General features: G+C 41.9%; 1 protein-coding gene across 3 annotated transcripts in view; it reads right to left on the bottom strand.

The window, feature by feature from the left end:
* Nucleotides 1–21,051, bottom strand: part of slc7a11 (solute carrier family 7 member 11) — a 50,086-nt gene that overhangs the window by 13,649 nt on the left and 15,386 nt on the right. For all 3 annotated transcript variants that reach the window (XM_040033699.1, XM_040033698.1, XM_040033696.1), the window contains exons 2-9: nucleotides 15,823–15,949; nucleotides 13,681–13,796; nucleotides 11,556–11,681; nucleotides 9,818–9,917; nucleotides 5,230–5,274; nucleotides 4,309–4,432; nucleotides 1,262–1,365; nucleotides 534–630 (exon numbers count right to left, since the gene is read on the bottom strand). In XM_040033699.1, the coding sequence (XP_039889633.1) occupies nucleotides 534–630; nucleotides 1,262–1,365; nucleotides 4,309–4,432; nucleotides 5,230–5,274; nucleotides 9,818–9,917; nucleotides 11,556–11,681; nucleotides 13,681–13,796; nucleotides 15,823–15,949 (839 nt within the window). The remainder of the gene's footprint in view (nucleotides 1–533; nucleotides 631–1,261; nucleotides 1,366–4,308; nucleotides 4,433–5,229; nucleotides 5,275–9,817; nucleotides 9,918–11,555; nucleotides 11,682–13,680; nucleotides 13,797–15,822; nucleotides 15,950–21,051) is intronic.

The following is a 21,051-nucleotide window of genomic DNA, read 5'->3' on the forward strand; positions in this document are numbered from 1 at the left end:
TGATGCATTGAGATTTTCGTTTCCAGTCACCTTTCTCACTCACTATGTGTTAACAGACCTCTCTGCACTGAATCATACCTGTTATTAATCTCTGCCTCTCTTCCACAGCATGTCTTTATCCTGTCTTCCTTCTCTCACCCCAACCAGTTGTTGCAGATGGCCCCACCCCTCCGTGACCATGATTCTGTTGGAGGTTTCTTCCTGGTAAAAGGGAGTTTTCCCTTCCCACTGTTGTTCATAAGGGGTTGTTTGAGTATCAGGATTTTCTCTGTATTTGTGTAGGGTCTTACCTTATAATATAAAACACCTTGAGGCAACTGTTGTTAGGATGTTGTTCTATATCAGTGAAACTGAATTGAATTGAATCTCTAACCTTCCTACAATTTTTGTCCAAAAAAGTGCAGAAAGCTCAGACAGAATTGTTTTCAGGACTCATGACATCTATCAGCTCATGTTGTCGTCCGTTTCAAAGATTAGTTTTTGTGACCTTTAGTATATTGTCTGAAATGAAATGCTTATGTTAGTAAACTGACCATTATGAGAACAGCTGCAAGTGGAGTGTGTCTGCGGACATGGATCATAGACAAAACCTCAGGGAGCTGGCCTTCACGTGAAGCTACGTAGAACATTCTGGTGAACACATACATTATGACAGACAAAATGAGGAGAGACACCATGACATTCACTTGATAATCAACACAGTCACATTGTATGATTAAAACCAGCTCTTTTTCAACATGAAACATATTCCCATGGGCAGTTTTCTCATTCCCATTAAAAATGCCTCAAGTGTGTAGGTTCAAAGATTTGAAAAAACAACCTGCTTGACTAACTGTGCCTGCATATTTTACAATAAATGCTAGTTTACAAAAAAAGAGAGAAAAAGATAGAGGTGTCCTTTTTTTCCCTCTCTGAGTAGTTCAGATTTTACTTGCTGGTTAATGTGACACTCTGAAAATTCCTTGATTAGGTTTAGGAAAAGTTTAAATTCATTAAATCATTGTCACTTTTGTTGCACCGTAGCACAGATGCTTAAGGACACCTTGTGTGCACCACCAGCAACTTTGACAAAACTGATGTATTTGACACCCTACACATGACACACACACACACACACACACACACAGTATAAGTATACTTAAGTATACTTAATACCACAAATTATTGCAAAGTTAGAACTTTTGTTTAACTGCTACAGGATTCTGTCGTGAGCACATAGGCATACATACTCTAGGTGTTTTAGCAGTGACAGGAACCTTACCTTGACAGGGCAAAGACGCAGCCGTTCATGGTGCCGTAGCAGGACAAGGCTACAAATACTGGGACGGCGATAGAGAAGTTCCCCAGAAGCCTGTCTGCAAATGTCTGTGGATTTCACAAAGAGGACATAAAGGGAGACAGATGAGCGTTTGTTGGTCATTTGTTTGTATTGAATGTCAGATAGAAAGCAGTGTTCAGGTGACAGGTGTATTTGAGACTGGCTCGAATAAATCAACTTGCAGGAAGTGTTGACTAAAGTTTTCTAATATTTTCAGTACAATGTTGGTGACGAAGCAGCACTGTGGTAGAAGGAAACAGGCCAACGAAACGATGTGAAAACATCAGAGCTGAACGACGGCCTTTCTTTAAAACACTTCATGGAAGATGGGTCAGTTGCATCCGAAGCATAGTCAGGCAGACTGTAACTGAAAACACCATTGGATGTAAGGTTACACTTGCAGCCAATCAACTAAACACTGACCAAGCAGGAGCAGCACTCCACCCTTCAGAGATAAGCTGCACCCTGCATACAGGATTCATACAGTAGCATGACCAGAGCTTTGAAGAACTAACAGACACTATTAGTTGTTTGGTGTGCAAGAGCTTTGTTTAAAAAGCAGAGGGATTATCTTTAGTCAGAAGAACTAAATGAAAGAGGAACATTTATTTTTAAAGGTTCTGTTTAAATACATGTAGTACACGTTTTTGAAGGACACGAGGTCCACATTAGTACAGTTTCATTTCTAAACATTTGCTGCACTTATACCTTTGTCCAAAGTTTTAGGAGCCCTGGGTGTACGTTTGAAAATGTCCAAGTTTTGTGGTAGTGTATTGAGGTAAATGCTAAATAAAAATGATCTTTATATATGACTTCAGCCTATTCCATTCATCACTCTTCCATTATGTGAACACACCTCTAATTCAAAAAGCCTAAAATGACTAATCGTGCCTCGAGCCAAGCTTCTTCGAGATAAGTTCTAGACACCAGTTAAACTCTGTAATCAAGTTTGAGATGTAAACTTCTGCCCGCTGTCTATGAGAGAGGAAGAACATAGTTTAATGCTTTTATCCTATCACAGCCTTCTAAGAACACATAAATGCTCTTAACACCTGTCTTAAGGTGCTTTTATCACTCTCTGTGCACAGGGCAATAAAACTAACTGCATTACAAAAGACCAGCGATCTCTGATCGCTATCCTCAGTCTAATAAGCAACAGTGGTTATTATTGGGGAATGTCTGTGATGTGATTAACATTAACAGGGCTGGGATGGAACAATCACATTAACAGCTGCTGGGAAGCCAAGCTGTCAGAGACACTTTGCTGATAATGACATGCTAAGTGCAGGAAGGCAACCGCACTGCTCAAGCCAGAAGTAAACACCACGGAGGTGAGGCCTCAACTAAATGCTTTCAAGTAGCATGCACAACGTTTTACTGCAGAGAGCCAAGGTCAGCCCTTACAGTGAAAAACACTGTGAGATATATTTCACTATCAAATAAGGAGCCACTGCCATAATTTCAGCTTAATATAAGCTACTGATATCACATATAACATAACAAAGTTTTGCTTTTCTCGTTGCTTTATTGAACTTTCCCTGTTCCTGCACACTGCCTGTCTGTGACAAGTTTTTGTTATAGCCCATATAGGTTGGCTTCACATTTCCTGATTAGTTTAACAGTAACTGCAAAAAGCCTTCAAAGTAGTTTTTCTGATTTTTAGAGAGATAGGGTTACCATAACAGATTAATTTATTAGAACAACTTAGTTTCCAAATCCACTGTCCTTATGACAACAAACACAAAGCTGCAGACATGGGATCTTCCACTGTGTGGCCAACTGAATGCTCAGAAATAGAGCTACATAGCGTTCCCAATAGTGGTGAGGATTCAGACACAAAATAGCCCCCAAAAGTTTCTAGTTCATACAATAGTTGCCCAGCAGGGAATTACCCTGATGGCGTCTTCCTGCTTTGCAGATACCTTGCAGTCTGGAAATGGCTTATTTAATGAGTCACAAATATCCACCAGTGGAAATGTTACAGTTTTGCCGCTGTTTACGTTCAGTTCTGCCACCGTGGATTGTGGCTACTCTGACTTTACGAGTGGGAAGTTGAGTTATTCCAGATTCACATTTCAACTGGGAACTTGGAAATTCTGACTTGGGAACACACCCTATTTCTACCACCTTGATGCTGATTGGCGTTTTACAACACTTGTTTAAGCTGCTCTGAATTTTTGTGACTGTTAGTTATTTGTGTTTACCCAAAGTAATGCCCCAAAATGTAGTTCTTTGATGATTCTAGTGAATCGTGAGCTTTTGATCTACGTTTTTATGTGTGAATTGTTACATTTTGTTCAGGCATAGATGTCTCTTGTCTCTCGTTTACATATTTCTCTAAGTTATTTTTTTCTGCTGAATATTTTGCTTTGTGACCAAATTGTCAACAAAGTTAATAGCATTGCTTATTTATTACTGATTAGCCAGTCAGATTATTAGCCAATTGGGATGCCTTACAAAGCTCTACAGAATATATTTTTTTAGATGAGGGGATGTTTGCATTGTCTGCTCTATGTCAATCATTCTTACCCATAACATCCCTATCTGTTTACAGGCATGTTGCGGTACATGCAGAGCTCAGGACAGAAACAATAATATGGGTCTCTAAATGAATGACTGTGCTATAATAAATGCACTGTCACACAATCTATTGATTCTTTCCCAAACACATATCATTAAAAAAATCTAACTAGTGCTTTAAGGTAGAATCATTTTCACTACAGATGTATTTAGTTACACTATAATTATACACTAAGCTGATACAGATATTTTGTGAATAAGAGACATGGGTGAGGGGTCCCACTTTGAGTGTGTATGGCCTGGATTGAGGACTCATGGGGGGAAACGTACATTTATAAAGTTGTGTTGCTGTTTTACTGTTGTTGGTTTTTGCTTTTTTATTTTATTCCTAATACAATATTTAAGGCAGACGGATAAGTGACAGTTACTTTTAAAGGTTCAGTACTTGCACTGTTTTTCTAAGTACTTACCACAGCAACAGCTGATGAGGCCAGGAGCTCCTCAGCTGACATTACAGTGTAGTATGCCACATTGGTGAGCACATAGCAAGAAGTCACAATTGCCATGGAGATACAGATGGCGAGTGGAACAGTCCTGACGGCCGGAGGAAGCACACTGTTAGGCACTTGCAAGACTTACTCATCCTTCTTTCCCTTGTATATCTATGTCTGTTTTACTTCCATACATGCTCCATCTGTACAGCTTTCTAAGAGACGTAAACAGAATGTACCACCTACTATCGGGCTGATCAATTCTGCTAGCTACAACAGCTCCAAAGTTTTGCTTTTTGTGCTCATTCTTTGTTAGGCAGCACAAAACAATCAGAGTACTCTGCATTTTTTTGTTAAAAACAGTGAACGCAGATGAAACAGTATCTAATAATGTTCACATGTGCCAGATATGCCAACAGGATAAATTCACTTCAATTCAATTCAAATCAGCTCAATTCAGTTCAGTATATACTGAATATTGTAGGAATGAAATCACAACAAAGGTTGCCTCAAAGTACTTATGTTGTAAAGAGTCTACAATAATACAGAGTGACAAAATGGAACAACAGTAACTCAGCCATGAAGTGGTAGAGCATGTAACGTCACATAGTGGGGTCAGTCAGTCAGCAGTTTGTTGATGGACCCTTCCTGTTCTAACATGAGTAACCATAGTAACTGGTAACACACCAAGATGCTGTGTAAGGCTCAGGTACAGTAGACGCAGTCATTTCACTTCAAAGTAGTCACGTGATCCAATGCTGTTTATTAGAAACACTAATCACAGTGAAATTAGCCACTTTTGTCTAACAGATGAAGAAATATGATTCCTTAGATTTCAAATTCTATTATTTATAAATAACTTTACATGACCAGAAGAGTAAGCACATGGATTAAACTTACCTTGCAGGGTTGTCCACCTCCTCTGTCACAAAGTTCAGATAGAACCTGAGTAAGGAAAGAGTTAGTTTATTACCTCCACTTATTAATGACCAGCAACAGTGTGTGTGTGTGGGGGGGCACACGATCTTTGTCCCCACCAAGATCGACCTATCTTGGTGGGGACAAAAATCTGAAACTTGCTACACTGGTGGGGACCAACAGATCCTAATGGGGACCGAAATCCCAGTCCGCACAGGGTTGAAGGCATTTTTCACACTCAAAATGTGGTTTTAGTGTCAGGGTTACAATTGGGCTATGGTTAGGTATGGAGACAGTTTAACTCAGTTTGCTTTCCACTGAAACTTTAGTGCACGGTCCTGGAACATCCTCGGCTTCCCTTGATTCTCCTGCTTAGCTGTCCTGCTCCTCTTCTCCGTCGCCCCGTAGGTCATCCTGGAATTTCACTGCAGACATGACTAACGTGTCCAAATACTAGTGGGCTGTGAGGCCCTTACTCATTAGAGCAACCAGAGGAGAGTGGTCCAAAAAGAACAAACTATTCAAAATATATTATATACCAACAGGTATACATACCCCTGTCTACAGTGGGGCAAAAAAGTATTTAGTCAGCCACCGATTGTGCAAGTTCCCCCACCTAAAATGATGACAGAGGTCAGTAATTTGCACCAGAGGTACACTTCAACTGTGAGAGACAGAATGTGAAAAAAAAATCCATGAATCCACATGGTAGGATTTGTAAAGAATTTATTCGTAAATCAGGGTGGAAAATAAGTATTTGGTCAATAACAAAAATACAACTCAATACTTTGTAACATAACCTTTGTTGGCAATAACAGAGGTCAAACGTTTACTATAGGTCTTTACCAGGTTTGCACACACAGTAGCTGGTATTTTGGCCCATTCCTCCATGCAGATCTTCTCGAGAGCAGTGATGTTTTGGGGCTGTCGCCGAGCAACACGGACTTTCAACTCCCGCCACAGATTTTCTATGGGGTTGAGGTCTGGAGACTGGCTAGGCCACTCCAGGACTTTCAAATGCTTCTTACGGAGCCACTCCTTTGTTGCCCGGGCGGTGTGTTTTGGATCATTGTCATGTTGGAAGACCCAGCCTCGTTTCATCTTCAAAGTTCTCACTGATGGAAGGAGGTTTTGGCTCAAAATCTCACGATACATGGCCCCATTCATTCTGTCCTTAACACGGATCAGTCGTCCTGTCCCCTTGGCAGGAAAACAGCCCCATAGCATGATGTTTCCACCCCCATGCTTCACAGTAGGTATGGTGTTCTTGGGATGCAACTCAGTATTCTTCTTCCTCCAAACACGACGAGTTGAGTTTATACCAAAAAGTTCTACTTTGGTTTCATCTGCCCACATGACATTCTCCCAATCCTCTGCTGTATCATCCATGTGCTCTCTGGCAAACTTCAGACGGGCCTGGACATGCACTGGCTTCAGCAGCGGAACACGTCTGGCACTGCGGGATTTGATTCCCTGCCGTTGTAGTGTGTTACTGATGGTGACCTTTGTTACTTTGGTCCCAGCTCTCTGCAGGTCATTCACCAGGTCCCCCCATGTGGTTCTGGGATCTTTGCTCACAGTTCTCATGATCATTTTGACCCCACGGGATGAGATCTTGCGTGGAGCCCTAGATCGAGGGAGATTATCAGTGGTCTTGTATGTCTTCCATTTTCTGATGATTGCTCCCACAGTTGATTTTTTCACACCAAGCTGCTTGCCTATTGTAGATTCACTCTTCCCAGTCTGGTGCAGGTCTACAATACTTTTCCTGCTGTCCTTCGAAAGCTCTTTGGTCTTGGCCATGGCGGAGTTTGGAGTCTGACTGTTTGAGGCTGTGGACAGGTGTCTTTTATACAGATGATGAGTTCAAACAGGTGCCATTCATACAGGTAACGAGTGGGGGACAGAAAAGCTTCTTACAGAAGACGTTACAGGTCTGTGAGAGCCAGAGATTTTCCTTGTTTGAGGTGACCAAATACTTATTTTCCACCCTAATTTACGAATAAATTCTTTACAAATCCTACCATGTGAATTCATGGATTTTTTTTTCACATTCTGTCTCTCACAGTTGAAGTGTACCTCTGGTGCAAATTACTGACCTCTGTCATCATTTTAAGTGAAGGAACTTGCACAATCGGTGGCTGACTAAATACTTTTTTGCCCCACTGTATTTCCCTGCAGCATATACGATGGAAACGTAAAATCTGTAACTATGGCGTGAAACGTGTGGGGCAGATGATAAGCGCATGCATGTCCATAGATTTAAAATACACCTTGGTCCACATCTTTTTCTGAACTTCTACTACTTTGAAATTAATTTTTTAGATACCATCTTCAGAGTCGCTGGTCTCATATTTCAGTTTATTCGACTGGTGATGTGTATTTAAAATCTGCACGAACTGTTTAAAACTCTCTTCTCCACGTGCCCACGCGCCTATAATATCTTCTAAGAAGTGGAGATAAAACATGGGTTGTAGTGCACACTTGGCCAACGCCCCCCTTTCCCACTCGCTCATGTAAATATTTCCCTACGATGGTGCGTATCTCTGTCCCATGGTCGTGCCGTCCAGCTGTAAGTAGCATTTATTGTCAAATTCAAAGTCATTGTTTTTTTGTTTTGTTTTTTTCTGCCTGTCCCGTTTGGATCTTTAGCCATCAGAATTGTTGTCTGAAGGCCAAGAAAGATGCCAAGTGGATTTACTTTACCAAGTGGATCATCATGGCCTTGCCATATTGGTCCATTTGATTGACCTTTATTATAATTATGTATTTATTTTATTTTATTTTCGGTTGTTACAGACGGGATAGACATGACTGGGGGATAGGACAGGGAGAAAGAATGAAAGAAAGAGAGGGAGAGAAAGAAAAATAGAGGAGAGAAGAGACGGTGAGAAAGGGGGGAATAAAAAAAAAGAAAAACAAACAAAACACCTGGATCACCTGTATGGAGATAAGAAAAAACAGAAGAGAAAACAAACAAAAAAGAGCAACATAATAAACACAACACCATCACAATAAACTAGCTAACAGTAGATAACAATAGATACTAAATATTAAACGATATTGTGCAGCACGCAAGATCGACAGCGCACAATGTGCTTTGAGGCAGCAGCCAAGAAAGGTGTAGTTTGTGTCTGTGAACACCCATGTGTACACCTGTGTGGATCAGCACGCTTGTATTCCAAAGGTTTCTCCATGTAACGATCTGCTAGGGAGTGTGGGGAGCCATAGCCCCGTCCACCAGGGCATGAAGCAGGTATGGAGGAGATCCAGGCCCCAGACATCCAGAGGCCCCAGAGTACGGCCCCAGAGTACAAGGACCCGAGGAGGACCACCAAAGGGGGGGAACCATGCCACCCTCCTGGGAAGAGCTGAGTAGAGCCCCAAACGAGAGGTCACCCAGCAGCTACGGAGCAGAGGCCAGAGGGGGTTGCAGTGACGTGCCCACGGGCTCTGCCGGCAGCCAGCTGTGCCAGAGAGAACCGAGCTTCAGGCCCAGAGGCCAGAGGCCTGAGGGCACCCCACCCCCTGAAAGGGGCCCAGCCGGGCCACAGGCGCCAGGCCCCGCCAATCGGCCACCAGGAGTGAGCCAGTACATACATGAGCGCCCAGTCCCAGACACCAAGAACCACCAACACACCAACGTCTGAGGGCATCAGCCACTGGCAGGGAGTGTGGTGAGGGGAGCTAGGCCCCCATACCTTGGAGAGCCTGAGATTCAAAGTCATTGTCGGTAAGGTAGAGTTCCAACAGAAGGAGAATTTCTGCGTTATCCGGGCGCTTGGTGACCGGATAACGCAGGAAGAAGTTTTCCACCCCATCAGTCCCATCTGTGTGTTGATGCTTGTTTAAAGACTGTGTATGTCAATTGTAAATAAAAACGCTTGGTTAGGCACAACCATGGGATGGATTACCTGCAAGAAGTGGTATGTATCTTTTAAATAACTTGGATGCCTGTGGTAGAGAGATCAATGTATTGTGATTATTGCAATCCGAAACTATTGGTCTCGTCCATGTATCAGGTCACTTGTGTATCTTAGGCAACAGATAGAATTGTCTTGACCTTGGATCGTCTGATCCTAATAAATAGTCCCGCTGTTTAGCTGAGATATACTTTTTATGGAAAAGCTGTCTGACAATTTGTCTTATTTGAAGCTGTACCACAGTTTGGATAGAGCTAGGAATATTTTTATAGTATTTTTCATCTTCCAATTGTCTATTTGCTTCCAGCCTATACTGCTGCTTGTCCATTAGAACTATTTTGGACCCTTTGTCCGCCGGCTTGATTACTATCTGTCTGTTATTTTGTAATTCTCTGATAGCGCATCAAGTCCTGGATGGTATCATACAATGTATACCACTCAGGTTCCCAGACCGAGGGAAGGATGAGGGGCTCCCTGAAAAAATAATCTTCTTTAAAGTAGTTATGATTAGGGTTAGGATTAGGCATTCATTTTTGAATGTTAGAGTTAGAGTAAAGGGCTCAGGAAAGCATTATGTCAATGGGATGTCACCAGGAGGATAGCAAACCAGACGTGTATGTATATGTGTGTACCGTGCGCACACTTACCATCCAGCATACGCGTACATCCCAGAGTAGAAAGCCAGTGGCATACCAGAGAGCTGCACATTACTCAGGTCAAAGGCATTCTCAAAGTGTCTGGTCTCTCCTGCAAGCATGCACACACATCAACTGCCACATTTGCCGTATTGTGCAAGATGTCTTGATGCATTCTCAATCATCCAGGAAAGTAAATTTCCAAAAGTTGATTCTGGTCATCTGGACGTAGCGTTTTGTGGGAGAAACGTTTCGTCACTCATCCGGGTGACTTCTTCAGTCTCAGCTGACTGCAGGTTTCCCCAATCTTATAAACAGCGCATTTGCATAATGTTTATAAGATTGGAAACCTGCAGTCAGCTGAGACTGAAGAAGTCACCCGGATGAGTGACGAAACGTTTCTCCCACAAAACGCTACGTCCAGATGACCAGAATCAACTTTTGGGAAAAAAAAAATATTGTGCAAGATCCTTGAACCACCCCTCATTTCCTTATATTTTGTTTAACACTGACCTATGAGTCCTTCAAGCATAAAAACACCATTACAAAGCACTATTTCAAAATTTCCTGGCAAAATATTAAGAAATGAGGGCTTGCTCAAAACCCAATACTGTACATTTAGGTGCACTGATGGGTTATTTCTTTAAATTCTATGTTGAATTCTTAAATCATTTTAATATCTTTAACAATTGCAATCACAGAAATGATCACAAAGCTCTCTGTATACCTGAGGGCTACTGGAGACACTGGCCTCTCTACATGAACTCCATGGTTGAGTTATTACATTAATTGCAATAATTCACCATCAGCTGTGCAAATGTAGATTTATTTTTTACAACGTTAAAGCTGGAGGTTGTCTTCTGCAGAGGCTTCAGGAGTACGGCGCTTCATTATCTCTGTGCACAAATGACTCAGCCGGGCACACAAAGAAAAATCAGTAATTACATTTGCGTGTCAATGAGTAATTCGTTTTCTGAAGTTAATTAAGAAATTTCTTTGAATTAATAATTTGTTCACATTAGGAAAATGCTGAGTTAAACAGCCCAAAAGTATAATCAAGTTATTAAAAGTATAATTAATTTAAAGGTCAAATTCATGAAGAAGATTTATTTAATTTATTAAATATGCATATATGAGTTGCAATCTGGGCTTACGTTACAGAAATGTGGACAGAGTGAAAAAGATGGATGGAGGCAGCACAGATCCTCTGCTGCTAACATCTTTGTGTGCAACACTTGTTGTGCTTGTGTGCTTGCTCAAGGGACAGTTTTGGATTTCTCTTCATAATATATTCACTTGTTATCTTTTTTATATTTAAGGTGACTCATGTTATCATTTGGAGACATATCAATAAAAATGAGATAAACTGAATAAATACAACAGATCGTGTGCAGTCCGGGGCTTGGGAGAACATTATATACATAATATGTACTAACTTTACTGTTTTAAGGAATGAATGCAAAGCGCGCTCACTGACACATACAGTATTGCTTCAGAAAAACATTTTAGATTAATAACATTTTAAAGTACAGCAAAGTCTGCAGTTGAGAGGAAGACAGAAACTCCACCTCTAAAATCCTGCTGTGCGGACACCAATAAATGCTCGACCTGTAGCATGCTGTGAGCAGGTGTGTATGACACGCAGGATTCATGTTGAACCACGTGCAGCTGAACACTGTGTGCAACCCAGAACACTCAGAATTTTGGTGGTGGTACGTATGCAGTGCTAGAGAGGTGTCACTGATGATACCTTTAAAGAGCTGGTACATGCCTGGCACTATTATGATGGCAATGGCCAGCAGCTTGCTGACAGTGAGGAAGATCTGAATCCTGGCTGTCCACGTTACGCTCATACTGTTCAGGTACATAACAGACGCTGCAGAGAGAGGGAACCATGTCAAGCAGTCATACAGTGTTTGTGACCATATTGAAGGCTCACCATCAACAGAAAAGTCTAAGCTAGTCATATCACATTATTACATTTAGTATGTGGGATTACTTTCTATGTAGTGACTAAAGATCAGATGTCCCTGAATGTTGTTTTCTGTGCTAACGTCAGTCACAACCTGTGCCTTACAACAGCGGTCCCCAACCTTTTTTGCACCACGGACCGGTTTATGCCCGACAATATTTTCATGGACCGGCCTTTAAGGTGTCGCGGATAAATACAACAAACTAAAACTAGTACCGGTACCGAAAAAAAAGAAAATTTATTCATAACACACGTGAAAAGAACGATAAAAACGATAACAAAATAACGCTGAAAACCGATAAAAACCCTGAAAACTATACATTTCACACCTGAGCCTCAACTCTCGTGGCCCGGTACCAAATGACTCACGGACCGGTACCGGTCCAGGGGTTGAGGACCGCTGCCTTACAAGAAACCAGTTAAGAATTGAAGGAAACATTTTGTAAGCTTTTTGATAACCAGATGCCTTTAGCTACATTTGGGCGTGGGGGGCATTTGTTTTTGTCAAAACATGTTTATATTATATTATATTATGATAATTATATAATATACGAATATATCAAGTGGTGTCTTTTCAGTCTTCCACTTCACTCCAGCTCACCCTGTACTGGGTTACTTGGGCCCCTCAGCCTTGTATCCCACTGACAGGCCTTCAGAAGAGAAAGCAGAGTTGGAGGACCAGGGTCCCTGAGGTAGTTAAATTACTACTGGGTGGCAGAAACTCTGGATTGGATGAGATTCACACTGAGTTCCTCTATGTTTTTGGACTCTCTTGCGTTGAGTGGAGAACTGAGGTGGAGTCTCTTTATTGGCAAACTGTGGTTACAATTACCATCTTTAAGAAATATCCCCTTTCGAGGATATTTAATGTGCGTCAGTATTTTTTTCTAACCATTCTACAAATGTTTTGTACGTTTGGAGAAGGTATCTGACTGCATCCGTCAAGGTATCCTGTGGCAGGTGCTACAGGAGTATGGGGGACCTGACCCACTGTTCCAAGCCATTGTACAACTACAGCGAGAGCTCGGAACGTCGGAAGGTCGCTTTGTTGGAAATAAGTGGGACTAATTTGCACTGGGTGCTGGACGGCACTAAGGCATTTCTGTGTCACCGATTATGTTCAGAATTTCTATGGACAGAAATTCTAGTTGGAGCCAAATTATGGAAGGCTTCAACTTTGGTGGCCTCATCTCTGCTTTTAGTGGGTAAAGTAGTTCTGCTGGCTTCATCAGAAATAGAGCCAATACCCCTCCGCAATGACAGGAACCAGTTGAGGTGGCTCGACCATCTGCCTAGCACCCTTCCTGACTGGCCTCAAGATAGACCCAGGACATGCTAGAGACATTACATCTCTCGACTAGACTGACAAAGCCCTGATGTTCCCTTAGATAAATGAGAAGGATCAACTAATTCACTCAGCTTATCCTTTAGTTGGGAAACCATGATGCGATTATTTATTCCATCAATAATTTGTTGTGTTGACAAAACAAATTATACTTTATGTTCAAACATTTATGATATAAACAAAATGTCCTACTTTTGACAGAATTCAAACTCAGTTATTTACAGTGCTGAACGTAGGAAAGTTTGACTGAATATGAGAAACTGAGCAACTATCAGTGTGTATAATCAGTGGCCCAGTTTAAAATGCTCTGAAATGCTCATTCATGTGAATTTGCTATACTGGAGATTGTATTAGTATGATGTGCCCTATGTTTGTGTTTAGAAGGTTGATAAGCTGAGGATAGTCCTGGGTCTTTTTGTCAAACCCCGCTTCCTTCTAATGCGCACTTCTGTCTTCTGCTATTTACCCGAGCTATTTACAACACCCTTCACAACAATTCACTAAGATAACATCTGGGCATATTATAACACTCCTTATTACAGTAGCAAAGGTATATACTTAGGCCAATGGCTGTGGCCAGTTTGACAGCCAGGGGGGGGATACCACATGGCATGAACAGAGGTTCCAGGATGTACTGACCAAAGGCCAGAGAAATGACCGCCATGCCTGCAGGCCTGCAAGATGCAACCAAATATGTCAGTTTTTATATTAACATTAATTTATATAACCTTAGGTAACATTCATACGTCCATAAAAGATTATCACTTAGGTTTCCAGCCTTGTAGAGTTTTTTATTCACCTTCAACTACAGCTTTGTTTCATTTTCTGCATCTTCACCTTTGGCAGTCTCATCAAGTCAGTACAGCAAAAAAGACATGGTTCTAGAGCTAGCACTGAAGGTGGTGACCAAAGTCAAAGCTAATACAAAGCAAATACATGACTTCGATTCATTGCAGCTGGACATGAAACAAAGAAATGCAGTAGTGGATATGGGAAAACAAGCATCTGTTAGATAGCAGCATATTTGTTATATTGTTATATTTGTTTTTGTGATATACATTTTTAAAAGCAAGTGAAACACAAAAGTCACAAAAATGAAATCAAAGGATCTCAGTTTGATGTGTTTTTAACCCAGCATAATACAGCTGATGCTGAAAGATCCTACATGACCTCATAGAAAGTTATGAAATATGTGACAAGACTTCTTAGAAAAAAATTACTTGGTGATGGTACATGTGTTAGATCATAAATAAGTTAAAAAAAACAATGTTTACTTATACAGCACATTTCACAGACTCTGGTCTATTTAAAAGCTTTCTCAAATAAATACGATCGTGGTGCTTTCCAAGCCGGCTTTCACATCCCGCTGTAAGTCCCGCTGTAGCAGGTATAACGATGGGAGTTTGTTTGTAATATCAGATGGGCAACTTCCTAGACATAACATTTCCATAATCACATCCTCATGTGTGCACAGTAGTGGGCTTAGTTTCAATATGAATGAAACAATACTGGCTAGTCCCAAAGGCTCAGCTTCTGGCTCATCTGCATTTCCCTCTTCATTTCCCACAGCAGTCACTGCAGCCGGGGAAATCGCTCTTTGTCCCCCTCATTCTTGTTTTCATTCTCTGCCTCCCTCTCTGTTCATTTCCCATGGTTTCCATTCAGTCCTTGTAGCCTGAGGGTAGCATAAGATTGTGCAGCTCCAAATAGCCAGTAGACTGGTTTGTACTGTTTCACCTTGTCTGTGTACACATCTACTTCCATAGAGCATTTTTTCAACTCTGTGGTACAAAGTAAACTTAGTGTCACATGCAGCCATTCAGCCTTTGCTCCCCACCAAACACAGTCTAAGAGATTATGTATACACCATTTTTTTGTAAAATAGAGACTACACAATATTTGCAACACATTAGGTGACTAGAGGCGTACGAGTTGTTTTCTGCTCCTCCACCAATTACAGCAGCGTTGACTTGTGTGATGGTGATGATGTAAAAGCCTGAGATTGAGAGAAATTATTTTTGTGCTGATGTGGTATAATCTAAACTAGAGCACCCAAATGCAATAATATATATAATATAATAATAGAAATAATACTGTCATTTAAATTCATCTATAGCTTCTTGTCTTTTCTTCTTAAACTTTTTCATCACCTCCATACAACTTGTTGTATTTTGTGTTGAATAAGTCCCAGTAACTGTACAAACACATACAATTAGACAATTTATATAATCAGATTTATCGTCAACCCGTGGTTACATGTGACACCCCGAGTCTAAACTTTCAATTCAATTCAGTTTTATTTATACTATGTGGTCACTAATGAGCAACAGATCTGTAAATCAAACTGAAAGATAACACTTATAAAGATGTTATGGCAAAGGTCCCATCAGGTTTGATGAGTAACATCAGCTTCCTTTTTGAATCATGTTAATACTCACTTAAGTCCAACATTTGCTCTTGTTTAGCTTTGTTTTTGGTCTCCACCAACTACTGACCTGTCACTGACTGCATCTGTCTCTCTGTTTGCTACCGAGTTAGCATTGTATTAAGGCTTTACACTGTTACAGAAAATAGCTGCTTACTGCTGGAACCAGTGACTCTTGCCACCACAAGCAACATCCTTTATATTATACTTTGTGACAAAAAACAATGATTTGTAGAGCTAAAGATTCAGACTTAATTTGAGGCAAAAAGCATTACCTTATAGCAATGAGATCAGCCCATAATCTTATAAAAGCCATCTGAGGTCCAAACGCTTCCATTATGTATGTGTAATGCCCGCCAGACTTCTTAATGCATGTTCCCAGCTCAGCATAGGACAGGGCTCCTGCAGTGACAGAGGTGACATATTAATCCTAGCTCAGAAACAAGAGGCTAGGTACATACCAGTCTCAGGACTGTTAAACTGTCTCAGAGGTGTACTCTCTCCCCTTTGTGTCCATGATTAGAGCAATGTATTATTGCGCAAGCTGCCTCAGTTCTGTAGCAACATTTTTGAGTGGAAAAAAGCATCACATTTATCCATTTCAGTACAGGCTTGGCAACAGCCATTAGGTGCAGTGGGTCCTGGGTTCCTTCTGGTGCATGACAGTACCTAGCCTCATGCAGGCAATTCCTGGAGAATAAGGGAATTGATACCACTGACGTGACTGACCCATGCTTGCCTGAAATAAAAATCCATAGAACACCTCTGGAAAGTTATGTTTCGGTCCATCTGACACCATCGGGTTGCACCTCAGACTGCAACTCAGACCTCAGATCCTTTCGGGCTGTCTTTGACTTCAGCCTGGTGTAGGCTGATAATTCTCATTTCCATCGAGTGATGTGGCATTCTTTTGTAGAGTTGGATGTCTCGAGACCGGTCTTGGTCTCGAGACCACTTTTACGTGGACTTTTGTCTGGGTCTTGTCTTGGTCTCGACTGACTTTGGTCTCGGTCTTGGTCTCGCTGTTTCGGTCTTGCGTTCTCAAATCGACATAGTGTTCAGGAGATTTGGAGTCAACCATCAGCGGAGCGGGGGTGGTGGCTTACAGGGCTTAAGCCCGGGTCATTTTTTCAGAGTGTAATTTGTTAGTTAGATGCCTGCCTGACAACTGTATAAAACAAAAACAACACACGAAGCACAGAGCGTACTGTTGTAAATTCCCCCTAATTTTGGTATGATCCGAGCTGAGGCACTAGGCGACTGAGCACTAGTGATTAGTGATGTTCGATTCGTGAACGAATCGTTCAATACTCGAGAATCACTTTACTGACTCGTGAATCATGATTCACAAGCCCAACTGACTCACTGACTCATTCCTGTTGCTGTTAGCAAGCTAATTCCATTAGTAGAAATATATCTAGCTTATAATTAAAATTGTGGGGGGAAAAACAACAGCCAGTTTCTTAACAAAAGCATTTCTGCTCTGAACTGGAAGAAAAAACCTTGAGTAGAAACCTCACATCAAGAAAATAGCTCCTTGGTTCACTGTAGCATCGCTCAGCTAACATGCTAACAGCACATTTGAGTTACTCACCCCCTCCATTCCTGTGCTGAATCATAGCATAAGCCAATCACTCAGGACTCACTAACCCCCTCCCTTGCTGTGCTGAATCGTAGCATAAGCGAATCACTCAGGACTCACTAACCCCCTCCCTTGCTGTGCTGAATCGTAGAGTAAGCGAATCACTCAGGACTCACCCCCTCCCTCCTGGCTCATAGCTCGAACGAGTTGAAGGAATCACTGACTCACTCACCCCATCCCTCCCGATTCGCAGCTTCTTCTTCTTCTTGGTTAGCAACCAACGTTAAGGTACATTAGCGCCCCCTGGTACACAGCTCAGTGGACCCTCGTGCTTCATAAGACACACTCACCCCTCCCTCTCGGTTATCAGCTGTTGAAACTCAGAGCGTGTTACCTTGGAAGAGTCGCTCCTTCACCGAAGACGAAGTCCGATAGTCTGACTGACGCAGTATAACATTCAGTCTACACTTTGTTTCTTTGAAAAGATCATAAGCAGTCTTAAGGAAAAAATATATGAACTCAGTTCCACCACTATTAAAAAAATAAAAATGCTCAGACTCGCATTCTGCTGCTGCAATAATGTAAGTTAAATAATTAGAAATTCGCTATTTCACTAAATTATTTAGATAAGAAAATATATATGTGACACATTTGAGGAAAATACTAATAATAAAAAAAACAGAAAATTCTAAAGGTGTTTGTGTTTTTTTCCACGTGTATGGGGCAAGGGGGCGGTACTACGGTGTTGTTTGCCGGCAGTACGAGTTAATGATACGAGGAAAAATGGATAGTCATCGAAGAAGCGATATTTGGATGCATTTTGAAATGAAAAGTGCAACACACGCACAATGCAACATTTGCAAGACAGTTTTGTCTTTTCGAGGGGGAAGTACATCAAATATGAGAAGACATCTCAGCAGCAAGCACCCCACAGTTATGCTACAACAACAGCACAGTCAAAACCCAGCTACTACCATTGGACAACCTAGCGGCCAGCAGCAGGAGCAACAATCTTCAACAGCAGCATTATCAACAGTGGTCACATCACCTGTTTATTCCAGCAGCACATCAATAAGTACTCAGCAAGAAAACACAAGCACACACACAGCAGGGCAAGGACAACAATCAGCAAAAAGAAGACAGAGGCAGTCTTACATGGGAGCATTTGTGTCAAGGCCCATGATGCCACTTCAGCAGAGCAAGGTTGACCAGGCTCTGGTTAAAATGATTGCCCAAGATTTTCAGCCCTTTTCAATCGTTGATGACAGAGGATTTAGGGAATTCACCAAGGCACTTGATCCTTCATATGTTCTTCCCAGTAGAAGTACAGTATCCAGACAGCTGGTGCCCGATTTGTTTCAGAAGATAAGATCTGATGTTCAGGAAAAAATCAAGACAGCACCTGCTGTGTGCTTAACAACTGACTGCTGGACCTCCAGCACATCAACAAGTTACATGTCTGTTACATGCCACTATGTGACCGAGTTTAAGCTGCAGTCAAACTTGTGGACTGTTTTGAATTAAAAGACAACCATACATCTGAAAACCTGGCTAGAGAGCTGGAAAGGATTGCAACTGAATGGGCCATTATGGAAAAGATAGTTGCATGTGTAAGTGATAGTGCAGCCAATGTCAAGAAGGCTGTGGGTGACATTTTGCACTGGAACCATCTAAATTGTTTTGCACACATTTTGAATTTAATTGTCAGAAAGGGAATCCAGCAGTCTCAAATTCAAGAAATTATTAGAAAGGTAAAAGCAATAACTGAATATACACGCCGCAGCACAGTGGCTTCTGCTAAACTGAGAGAGACACAGCAGCAGATGGGACAGCCCCAACTATGACTGAAGCAAGATGTGCCAACCGGGTGGAATTCCACTTATTACATGCTGAAGCGGATTGCAGAAGTGAAGGATCCCCTCATTTCCACCCTGGCCTTGGTAAATCCACAGCTGCAAACCCTGTCACTTGAAGAGTGGGAGATGGTCAAGGAAACCTGTGAGGTCCTGCAGCCTTTTGAGGAAGTGACTGTGGAACTGAGTGCCGAAAGGTATGTTAAAATAGTGTCATAATACATGTATATATTTCATGTTGTGTCATTACATTTGCCTAAACACATTTTTCAATTCTTTCCCAGATAATAGCATTTAAGATGTTTCTTACAACAGCTTATAATTAAATGTAAACTGTAAAATGGTTTTATATGACAATGTATGCTTAATGCACTGCACTGCAGGGGCTGTAACTGCATTAAAACGCATGGAACTATAGTCTTTCCTTTATTTCTCCTCAACAGGTTTGTTACTGGATCAAAAGCCATTTTAATGCAGAGGCTGCAGAGGATTACTGCACACAGACAGAGAAGTCCTTCCATCTATCAGCCAATCCGCAACATGGTAGACATCCTCATGGCAGAAATTGTCAAACGGCTGGGGGGGATCGAACAAGTGAGCCTGCTTGCAGATGCTACACTTTTGGATCCCAGGTTCAAGAAGCATGCATTTTTACATGATAGACATGCAGAAGATGCTGTAACAAGAGTTGTGGGAGCTGCATCAAGGTCCTTAAGACCACTGCCACTGGCAACACCCAGCACAGAGGAAGGAGAGTGTTATGTATGAACCAAGAATTATTGTGTGCTATGCAAGCCATCGCCAGTAGGGGGCACCACGCCCAGTTATTTGTGTGTGTTACTTCTGTGTCATCCCAATAAAAGAAGAAGTCAACTTGAAAACAAACTATTGTGTGTGCAATCTGACTCGGCATAAGCTCTAATAGTGTATTGACACTACAGTGGAAATATAACATAAATTGGCGACGAGTTGTGACGTCTGGAAGACTTGGCTGTCTACTGAGCATGAACTGACTGCGTGGCCGAGTTTGGACGGAAAATGGACGATCGCGTGGTGAATTAGCATCGGAGCTAGCTGCTAGCTGCTTTTTCGCCGACGAGTCAGAAACGACAGTGTTGGCTGTGGACAGCGGATACATCATGGCTGGAATGATTGGGCAGATGGACGCCTTTGATGATGCTGGTGAGCAATGGGCGACGTATATTGAACGTTTTGAGCATTACATCCTTGCTAATGACATTCAGCCTGAGAAACGGGTCCCGGTGCTGCTGAGTGTGATGGGTCCCAAGACGTACGGTCTGCTGCGTAATTTAGTGGCGCCAAGCAAGCCTGGGACAATGCAGTATGACAATATTGTGGGTGTTTTGCAAGCTCATTTTGCTCCCAAACCGCTGGTAATAGCTGAAAGGTTCCGGTTCCACAAGAGGAATCAGGGGGAAGAAGAAACGGTCGCACAGTATGTGGCGGTGCTGAAAAGACTGTCAGAACATTGCGAGTTTGGTGTGTATCTGGAAGATGCTCTACGAGACAGATTTGTGTGTGGATTAAAGTGTGAAACTATGCAGAAGCGTCTTTTGACTGAAAAGGATCTCACGTTTCGCAAAGCAGTTGATTATGCTGTGTCGGCAGAGACAGCAACATGTGAAGTGCAGCAGTTGAGTGGTTCCCTTAAAGTGAATGCGGTGCTGTCACAAAAAGGCGATAAATGCCGCCGCTGCGGGAAAATTAATCATACTGATGATGACTGCTGGTACAAAGACCGTGACTGTCACCAGTGTGGAAGGAAGGGCCACACGAAACGCATGTGTAAAGGTAGAGCCAGAAGCAGCCAAGATTGGAACAGGAAAGAGAAAGAGGGGAAACCTGAGCTGAAAGGCAATGCAGTTAAAAACAGAGCAAAGGACAAAAAGAGGAGAGTTCATCATGTTGCTGCAGAGGAGAGTGAAAGTGAAGGAACCAGACCCGACACTGATAATTAGTTGGAGCTGTATTCTTTGTCACGAAAAGAGAAATATTCACGTATCTCCCTAATGCCTGTAGTTAACGGGAAGAAAATGGAGATGGAGCTG

The sequence above is a fragment of the Simochromis diagramma genome, unplaced genomic scaffold, assembly GCF_900408965.1.
Source record: "Simochromis diagramma unplaced genomic scaffold, fSimDia1.1 OVJJ01000564.1, whole genome shotgun sequence".
NCBI classification, from domain to species: domain Eukaryota; kingdom Metazoa; phylum Chordata; class Actinopteri; order Cichliformes; family Cichlidae; genus Simochromis; species Simochromis diagramma.